The 11,102-nt window shown below is 42.5% G+C and overlaps 1 protein-coding gene across 1 annotated transcript; it reads right to left on the bottom strand.

Moving 5' to 3' along the window:
* Positions 1-7,804: 7,804 nt before the first annotated feature.
* adra2a (adrenoceptor alpha 2A) lies at positions 7,805-10,186 on the bottom strand. Its single transcript, XM_072239672.1, has one exon. The coding sequence runs from the start codon at positions 9,955-9,957 to the stop codon at positions 8,728-8,730; it is 1,230 nt and encodes a 409-aa protein (XP_072095773.1). The 5' UTR covers positions 9,958-10,186; the 3' UTR covers positions 7,805-8,727.
* Between the last annotated feature and the right edge of the window lie 916 nt (positions 10,187-11,102).

Consider the following 11,102-nt stretch of genomic DNA (forward strand, 5'->3'; position numbering starts at 1 on the left):
ATTTCAATATGTTCTCCGGTCCCGAGCTAGTTCTTTAAAAAGGCCAATAACAGAATGGTAACATTATCCCTTCCAGATACTCATTCCAGTCTCACACCAGCCTGACACTGGGATTCATCAACATCTTGTGATCTCTGTATTACGTCCTGCTATTCCTTACCCAACTTCTCTGTGGAAGCAAAATAATCGACGGACTGTGATGCTCTAAAAGTGAAGCCCATCACTATTGAGTCCTCAGGGCAAATGCGCATAAATGCATTTAAATACACAAAAAAGTATCATATCACAATAAGTAAAAAATAATATCATTTAAAAACATTTGTCCTGTTAAACAGGTAGATATCCCTTCCGATATTAAAATATCTTAGAACAAATTCAGAAATTTTACCAAGTATGTAGCAATTAACACATGGCATAATGATCTCTGTGTTTCTTTTGATTCCACTTCAGAAACTCAGATTTTACTGACTTCAAAATTCAAGGTACTTTAAGCAGATGCTGTTCTATTGCACTGATTATAAATGCTAAATAAAATGTAACCAACTGCCTGGCAGCTTCTGATCAGTGTTGGATGGTTCATCCACCAAAGTGCTGGCTGGCTCTAAGTTTATCATCAGAATGAAAGTGTCTGAAGACTCATTTTCTTTTCTTTGCAGTATTCTTCAGTCACTTTTCTCATCTCTTCCCTTCTCCTGGAGGCTTTAATTTATTATATTTGTTCAATTTCAGGTGGGCTGGTCACGTAATCCCTCACAAATGGCTATTGTTTGTGAGGGAATTGTTGAATCAGTACAAGAGTATCAGTCCTGAACTCTAACTGAACACTCTTCCCTCTAACCCCAACACACATACACACACACACACATACACACAGACGCACTCACATACACACACACACACACGTGCGCAGAGACACACTCACACACACACATATATACACACAGACACACTCACATACACATAGGCACACACACACACAGAGACACAGACACACACACACACACACACACACACACACACACACACAGGACACTGCTGAACTGGTATCACATGAATACCCTGAGATCCAAACAAATTACATCGTCACTGCCGTTTTGAAATCCAGTAACAACACCAACACACATAAAATACTGGGTGAACTCAGCAGGTCAGGGTCCTCCTATAGGAATAAACAGTCAACATTTCGAACCGAGACCCATCATCAGGACTCAGCCCAGAGCAGTAACTGCTTATTATACACAGATAGTAACTCCATAGATGCTGCCTGACCTGCTGAATTCCTGCAGCACTTAGTTTGTGTTGCTGAAGGTTTCCAGCAACTGCAGAATCTCTTACGAACAGAATCCTAATCAGCATTTAAGTCATGTATATAAAATAATGATACCATATGTGAAATAGTGACACACGTCTTGTTAATTGAAGTACTTATTCTCTTGCTTCTGGTGTCTTCTGTACACATTACAAAACCTTCAACTATTCTGCAAAATATAATCAGTTTTTGTTTATACTGTGTTTGGGGAGATCTTGTTAAGAGACACAACTGTTATTTTAAAAATGGAAGGAACCAAAGGATTGCAGTTCTGTTTTCCATTTTTCTCCCTAAGAACCAGCCAAAGGCTTGTAGTCAAAGTCTTATACAGTGATAGCACAAAACTACTACAGTTTAAAGCCAAAAGTATGATCAGGAACAGTAATGCTTCAGGATGACAGTATACACAGAGTTGGTTTTGGGTAGACATCATCCTGTACCATAGAGTCAGATGTGTTTAAATTGGATCACTTGAGAAGGACACTTCAAACAGTTACATATTATATACATTCATGCATAACATATGTGCTTGTAACATGTATAATGATTATTGGGAAGGCATCTCCCGGTCCTTCCACATGGCCTGCATAGAGTCCCTTCAGTCAAGCCTATACCAAACCCAAAAAATCAATGGCCTTCCAGAATTTCAACAGATAAACTACCTTTCCTCCAATGAATCAGACTGCACTATAACCTATGATGTAATCATTAATTATAATCATACATCTGCAGATACCATCACCATCCCAATTAACTACAAATAAATGTTTGGAACAAATTAATCCCATTTTATTCTCCAATCATCTGAGATTAGAAGGCAAATTAAAGTGTGAATCAGGTGTATGTTGTGCATTTTCTGTTACATGTAGGCAGCAGCCATACTTCTATTCTTCAGTACCACTCCACATCAGAACCAGGGAATGTTTAAGCCCTGATGTAAACAATGTGAGCTTGAGGAGTAGAATATACTCCAATCCCTGGCAACTCTGCTCCCTCACACTCACTCCTTCAACTGCTCCAGACCCAAACTACAGAAATCCCACAGAATGTTCTAATTTTCCAAGTTATTCCTAATTTGTGTACAGTCCTCAGCCACAGAGAACCTCTTATCCACTGGAGACATGTGGGAGTGCAGATCCTGGAGTCTGGAGCAACAAATAAAGTGCTGGAAGAACTCAATAGGTCAGGCAATGGGGGTGGGGGGAATGGACATCTGATATTTCAGATTGAGAGCTTTCAAAAGCACTGAAAGATAGAGGGGTATAAAGAGGTGGATAGAAGGGAGACAGCAAGATCTGGCAAAACAGAAGGGTTAAAAAGCAAATGGAGGAAGGAAGTGTGGAAATAGTGACAGAAACCGGAAATAGTGACAGAAACCGGAAATAGTGACAGAAACTGGAAATAGTGACAAAGTGCTGCAGATTATGGAAAATAAGGTGGAGCTCAGAATCAAATAAGGGAGTTGGGGTGAGCAGATCAAGTGAGTAAACAACAGAAGGAAGCTCTCAATCACTAATTGTACATTTTCCCCACCACCAGTAAACACACAGGTACCATCATTGGTTCAGGCAGAGGCACTGGAGTATATCAGTAGATGGCGTGGCAACATAGCAAGCAGATTTCATTCTTCAGTAACTGTGGAACTTCGCACCAAAATAAATGACAGAAAGATTATGCGATTAGCACAACAGAACAACAAAGACTCTACTAACAATAGAAGCTTCATATGATTTATAATATTGAATGTTGGCCAAGTAAATAGACCACAATAAGGTTAACTTGTCACAGTCACTCCAGAAGATAAATATTTCCAACCCAATTTTGTGACATATAAACTGACAAAGAAATTAATCCCTCAGCCCTCTGTTTTAACTCCAAATACAACCTGATATTACACGAATAACAGCATGAGTCATTCAGAGCATGACTGAATACCTCACAAGCCATTGGTCCAAACCTACAAGATAGAGAAATATCCATTTGCTTTGGGTAACAAAAAAGTTTTCTTCACTAACTTAATTATTTTTAACAATTGCTTGTCAAATCTTAATTGATATCCCTAATTAAGTGGCATTGTGTCCAATCTTTGTTGATGGCTCTACATTTTCTACTCTGTTCTTCCAGTGAATGCTCACTATTGCTCCTTCCAACTCATCAACAGAATCAGTGGACGGAGTTAAGTGCCATTTTGTTGTAAAAACCATTTAAAATATGAGGCTTTGATGAATTTTGTAACCAAGTTTTTAAAGAGCATACAAGAACTTTGCTATTCCTAAACAAGCTCTCTAGTTACAAAATTTAAGTTAACACTTCTGATTTTCATTCCCTTAGAATAATATGTAAAAATCCCAAGGTTTAAAAATAGAAAAATATTATTTTCTTTAGAATATTTTTCTTTAACATGCCTCATTTTGAAAAATTGTGCTTTTTTACTTACTGGTTAGTTTCATGTGATGAATTAGATTTCGGTTTAGGTCAGTCAATTTAAAGACATCCTTGTGAGAGTGTGACGGACATATGCTCCCAATAGATTGCACTCACACCAAAAAAGAGAAAATTCCACACCCCACACAGCAGAATTTATCTCTGTAGCCATGTTTCTTCAAGATACCCAGTAAGCATTTCCCCATTTGTCATTAAGGAGACAATCTGATCTCACCATTGCAGGCAGTGGTAATACAATAAAAGCTTGGAACCCGAATACCTATCCCTATCAGTTTTACCCAGTTGGAATGAATTAGGATCCTAATGGAAACATGGGTGACTGAAGATACTGGAATCTGGAGTAACAAACTATCTGCTGGAGGAATTCAGCAGGTCAAACAGCATTTCAGGGAAGAAAGGAATTCTTTTCCTCCATGGATGCTGCTCAACTTGCTGAGTTCCTCCAGCAGATTGTTTATTGCTTGGGATTCTTATATGTTGGTATGTATTTGTCCTACCTCCTTGGGTCCTTGGAAAGCCATCTGGTGTATGCATTACTCACGTTGAGTCCTGACCTGATATTCAAGCAGTTAAGTCATTCAGTAAACATTCATTGCAAAAGGCAATGTCATAATGAAGCAAGCTACAATTTGCGAGAAAAAATGTCTAGAACCAACAGTTTTTTAAACTTTTATTAGAGATAAATCCCATATTTTCCCCACAACTGGCTCATAATAGCAGCAGACAAGGCAACAGGGCCTTATTCGATGGTCAAAGCATGCATACATACAAGCACTGGGACCTTCATGCCTGTCAGCATGAGATTGGCCTGCATTATGATAATGCTTAATCACAGGTTAATACTGGTTGCAGATTAATAGCTGTAATAAATTTGTGATTTCAAAGCATTGTATGTCCTCTGTTCTTAGTTTACAATTAAAACATTCCAGGTATAACATCCAGGAACAGAAGAATACTGTGGAGAGACTTGTCCCCCAAGTAAATGAAAAAAAACTCTTAGAGGCTGGCAGCTTTGATATGACTCTATTATACAGCTTCCTTTTAGTGACTTTACACAGTGACATGACCTTTACAAGGTCTTCATTAGTCAAGTATACCAAGGTCACTTTGCTTCTAGCTTCTCTTTATTTCGCAATATGCCTCCGTTACGGGACATGGCAGAGAGCTCTGTGGAGAACGTAACTGCTGAGGAATACATCACGCAGTCCTTTCATATTTGTTCACTAACTCAATTAACAAACAAAGCAACAAACAAATAATTCAACAGTCTGCAAACTAAAACCTCACACGTTAGGCAGATAAGAAGGAATAACTTGTGTATATAGAACAGAATAGGCAGTTACTTCTGCTAGAGGTACAAACCACACTGTAAATATTGTAAAAGATAGTGATATCATTTTTGCACATATCTATTAACTAAACCAATTCTATTTTGTATTTATAAATATTATCGCAAAACCATGAAAAGCCAATCTGCATATAAAAGTTTGGCAAGATATGTTCCTGGAATAAGATGGAATAAGATGGAATAATGCACCTGAAAGCAGGGCTCCAAATAGGGGTATTTGATGCATGGATAGAATTATTACTCTGTAAACATTCTTGCCTCTTTACCTCATCAGGCTTCAAGTGAAATATCTCTATAAACTTTTGTGTTAAAACTGGTTCCAAGAAGCTTCTCTTTCCTGCCAAGCAAACTATTCTTCTGCTCAGTGACTTTCTGCATTGTCTCAACTTTCTGTGAACCCCATCTCTAAGCGAAAAGAAAATCTCGGTGCCTAATTGATCTCTCATCTGTGGCCTCTGACATCTGACTTCAACAGCTCATAAAACCACTGAAGTTTACAATGAACAGCCACTTCAGCTAATGAATCAAAAAAGGGGCATGTATACTTTACCTGTGATCCAGCTACCATCAGTTATCTCTGCAGGGTGTTGAACTAAGTAAATGTGGTAAACATTTCTGGTCTCCCCGAGTGAATTCCCACTTCCACTGTTCTTTGGACATGTATAATATCCTCTCATCCTATCAGTAACCCTACATTGCAGTAATTGATCTTGTTTTGTCTATAAATATTATGCTCTTCAGCCCTCTTTGTTCCTAAGAAAAGAGTCATTGCCAAACAAATCTCTCCTCATTAATCAGTATCACCAACCAGACATCTTCATTTACACATTTGACTGCACCTTCTCGGAAGTAAACACATCCTTCTCCTGATGTCACTTCCTGTTTTGTACAGTTCGGGGATTTGCTCTCCTTTCAGATCTGATAAAAGCAGATTTAATGTCTATCTATCTGGCTGCCCTCAGGGAGTGTGCCTCTGCAGTTTCTATTACTTTGTCACTCTTCCCCAGAGTATCACCAAACATTCCTCTGGAATGAATTATGCTTGCCATTTATATGCCCACTTAACCAGCCCTTGATTTCTGTCAGCATTATTCCATGTTGTTGGTCATACTACCAATGTTGGTACCATCTGCAAACATCATAATAGTGACTCAAGTCCAGATTATGGGTATGTACAAGCAAAGGCCTTTGGAACCTCACAGTAGATGCAGTTACTCAGAATGCCATCAGCCATGCCTTCCCTTTTCTGCCATTGAGCCTGGGACCCTATGGCCTTCCACTTCCCCATCAGTCATCCACATGGGCCCACAACAGATTGCCAAATCAAATGCATTGCCACCAATATCCTTCATTTGCAAGTCTGACATATTGTTCCTTTAACACTCCCAATTATTTTCTGGTAAGTGGTGATAGTGTTGCACCTAATATGGACCAGACCAGACCAGTTGTGTTTTAGCAGCTTCCTACCTCTGATCTTTGTGAACTTAGGCTCCAGGCTTCAGTACTGTAACTTTGCTACCCTTCAGATATTAAGCCTAGAACATTGTCTGCAACATTTCCACTGGGTCTACTTGAGGATCAGTAGAAAATCTTTCCATTCTCCTCGTTCATTTCCCATCACACCAGATAAATTAAAAAGGTAATTCACCTCCTTGAGCAAGACTTGCTGTTCATAAGTAGTGACTATCATTGGCTATAATACAACCAATTTGCTAGTGAAGAGCTTGGATCAACCTCAAAGAAATGCAATATAAACAGGAATCTTCCCTTGTGTGTGGTCTAAACTCATGTATCTAGTATTAAACTCACTGCTTCCAAACTAAAGCTCCATTCTTGTATAATATTTAAACCCATGCTTACCTTACCGAATCATTTTTTATTACCTCCTTTACATCTTACAGTTGTAATACTATTCTAAATCCTTAGGTCTATCAATTAAGGAGTTATAGAGCATTTGGTATAACTTTCCCCAGTAGCCATGTGATCCACATTTTACCTGTTGATTCCAGTATATTCTCAACAGCCTCATCCAGACCATTCCTGCATTCTCTACATAGTTGAGAGCTTCTACTGTATTCACCTCTACCACTACCCCTGGCATTCCTGGCACCTACCACTTTCTGTGTAAAAACTTGCCCCACACATATTTGAACTTCCCACTGAAGGATGCAACATCAAAGATCTGGAACTAATAGAATGGATTTCTTGTTAAGGTCAACATTTTAATGGGCAAGTGGAAACCTGCTGCCCTCTGATGGCAGGTAAATTAGATCCCCACACCCCAACTGGTCCAACTTCTATCCCCAGTGTGTATCTGTGTTATCTCAGTGCGGCTGGCAAGGCCTCTATCATTGGTCACTTCTAATACCCAGCATCCTCAACATCTCCTCTTTCTCCACCCTGGTTGGCCTGAAGATCCTCCTCGTCTTTTGTCTTCACGTTACCGAAGGCTTAATTCCTCACCTTGTTGTTCATACTATCAACAGCCCTGCAAATGTTCAAACTTATCTTTCAGTGTGTAAGAGATGCTAAAGAAAATGTTAATGTCAAAGAAAGGCAGAGCTGAACTTCATTCTAATTCACATGTCGCAATAACAATTCCAAATAGAAAAAATGGTAAATATCTGAATCACTGCAATTCAATTTGCAACATTGTTCACTCAAAGCTTGTCAATTTTCATATTCATTTCTTTCATAGCATTTGTAACAAAATCTATTTGACTTATTAAACTGATTTTTTGAGTTCTTAAAAAAGCAGATGGTCGGTTTACTCATTATCACCTGTAAAATGAACACCTGGATTTTAAAATGATGCTCTGGTTTTCAGTTCTTGAACGCTTCTTCTCCTGTAAGACTCACACGAAACCAGCCTCACTATCATATTTGTCCTCAAACTCCTAACATGGCCAACCGACAATGCTGGTGCGGGGCGTGCAACCAAGTTAAAGATGTGAAGTTGAACAGGCTGCTTTTGTCCATTGACTCCAAGCCCTGACCGATGACAATATAAGCATACAGGCAGATGGATTTTTCAACAACTTATGGTCTTGTGCGTGTTCGATTCTGACAAGCAATGCCACATGGTCTGCGCGAGAGGGGCAACCATTGCTCAAGATTAAAGCCGACCTCGTCAGAATCTAATACTAAGTGGATAAAGTTTTGATCGACTGAGAGGGGAGAATAACTTGTGCATTTTGAAGTCACGAGGTATTTTACGCATTGATCTGCGTTAGATTTTGTCTTGTTCGCGAGGTAGACAGTGAAAGATCTCCTCGCGTTAGCTTTGGTCCGGTACAGTTTGAACCCACAGCAGGTTCAAGGGCGAACAGACATACTCTTCATACGCTCTGAGATGGGACATAGCAAGACGCCGGTTCTGGAGCTTAGAATAGAGAAAGGGGAACTTTTCAGTTAAATAGTTGCCAGTGTGTTTGGGATCCGATATGAGACCCTTGCCTTAAGCTCAGCGCGGACCTGTGGGCCAGTCTCCGAGTGATCATGATAAAGAGATCTTGATAAAAAAAACACAGCATTCTCTTTATTCCGAAATCACTCACATTCACAAATGTACAAAAGGAGGAAAATGCATAAAGACCCACAATCTCTGGACGCTCGTCTTCGCTCTTCAGACTTTCTGTGCTCTGTTTGTCCTGCAAAGGATTTTTTTAAAAGCCTTCCTGAAGTCGTGGTTGAAGATAGTGTAGATGACGGGGTTCAGGGAGCTGTTACAGTATCCGAACCAGAAGAAGAATTTGAACAGAGTTTCAGGCACAGCGCAGCTCTCGGAACAGATGGCGGTAAGGGAATACGTGAAGAAGAAAGGAAACCAGCAGACCACGAACACCCCGATCACCACGGCCAGCACGAAGGTGAACCTCTTCTCGCGGTTGTGGCGCCCCTTCCAGCGGGCCGCCTTGGGACTTACCCCGTCTTCCGGCCGCTGCAGCCCGCTCACCACCTTGCCTTGCACCGACTGCAGCACCCCGGTGGCCTTGGCCCGGGGCTCTACCTTGGTCTTGGCCGCGCAGTGATTATCCTGGTGGTCGGAGGATGAAGACTCTTCCTGCTCCAAGCCATTGCCTTTGCCCTGGCACGCTTTACCGGCGCCGTTCCGCAACCCGTCGGGCGATGCTGATGAGCGCGGTCCGTTCTGCTTGGTGCCTAGCTCGCCGTTGGTCTTCTTGCCCGGTGGATGCCTGGTTCTCAATTTGGCGATCTGGTAGATCCTCACGTATACCAGGATCATGATGATGCACGGGGCGAAGAAAGAGCCGATACAAGACGAGATGATGTACCACTGCTCGTCGTTAATCTTACACTGGGGATTCTCCCGAAGACCGGTCTCCTTGCCGATGGAGATCAGCGGCGGGAAGGAGATGACGGCGGCGATCACCCACACCGTGACGATGATGCATTTGATCCTCCGAGGAGTCCTCTTTAGGTTGTACTCGATAGCCTGTGTGATGGACCAGTATCTGTCCAAACTGATGGCGCACAGGTGCACGATGGACGATGTGCAGAATAGAACGTCTAGCGCCAGGTAAATCTCGCACCAGACTCTGCCAAAGTACCAACAGCCCATCAACTCCTTGGCCAGAGAAAAGGGCATGACCAAAGTAGCCACCAGGATGTCGGCGGACGCCAGGGAGACGAGGAAGAGGTTCTGGGGCGCCCGCAGTCCTCGGCTGGTGAACACGGCGATCACAACCAGCACGTTGCCGAAGATGGTTGCGAGGATGATGAGCGACACCACCGATGTCAGGATGACGGCCGCTTGCACAGAATAGGAGTGCACCTCGTCGCTGTTGGAGCCGTTGCAACTCCAGTTACACGGACTGGCTCCTACCTCCGCCATAGTACCCCGTCACTGGAACACACCCACCTCATGCGAACTTGAGTTGGATTCACGGACGCGGCGGGAGCAGCAGCGACTTGAACTTGCAAGGCGGGTCTATTCTGTCCATCACCGGTTTACAAGGAAGGCTGCGAGTGGAGTCCTGTGAACGGGCTGGGTGGAAAGTCAGCGCAGGCGGGAATCCGAGCTGAGACCGGCGAACGATGGGCGGATTTGAGCCAGCGGGCGTTCCGCGGGGTGCAAACAGACTTCGCCGGAGCTGGCGTCCCTTTATATAGCCCCGGCAGCTGGTGATGTGATGCCGGCCGTCCTCGTCAGGGCACCACGTGGCCCCTGCGTTGGCTTCAAAAGGCGGAAAGTTGGGCGGAGGAGGCAAATCTTCCGCCGATACCTGAAGCCCCTCGGCGAGCGAGAGGCAGCCGACCCACACCTTGGACCTGCGGCAAGCTGCCAGTTCCTCGCTGCACCCCAGCCCCACGGACAGGAACGTTTCAGACTCGTTAATTCCAGCAGAGTTTTCTTTAATGTCTGTAATGTCTTATTTCGTTTTATAAGCGTAGCCTGTAGGTTCACCAGACCCTGACAGTAGATTTGTTATTACCGTAAGCGTGAAAGCGGCGAGGAGAATGCGTACAATGAATAACAATACTGTTTCTAACAGCTTCGCAAGGTATTAAAGCATTACCTGGAACAATATTAGTGTTGTAACTGGCGTTCTTTAATAAACTCGTACCTCACTGAGACACTGCCTCGGTGAAACTGTAATGAGGGTGCAGAGCAAGGCGTTTGTAAATAAAGCAAGAATTGAATTTTTAAGAGTCATATTCACCATCAACTGTTCTGTAATGGAGCAGCAGCCTGCAGTGTGGATCTTTGACTGGGCGCAGCGGGCTGCACACAGGTATTACACTGGAAGGGAAGGACAGAATTTGGCCGCGGGATTTAGAAAGGGAGCAAATTGAAAGCGACGTGCTCTGAGTGCAATTCAATTGTGGCAAGGCTCTGTTTCCATGTCTAGCTATTTGTATATTTCTCCCTGTATCCTACGAAAGAGCCGATAACTGAGTGAGAATCATCACGAGAAAACAACTGGCTTTGTTAATGGTTATCAACGTGTTAACTGACAGTCAAAGTTTTCCCTCTGC

Source organism: Mobula birostris, chromosome 21, assembly GCF_030028105.1.
Source record: "Mobula birostris isolate sMobBir1 chromosome 21, sMobBir1.hap1, whole genome shotgun sequence".
Classification (NCBI taxonomy): Eukaryota; Metazoa; Chordata; class Chondrichthyes; order Myliobatiformes; family Myliobatidae; genus Mobula; species Mobula birostris.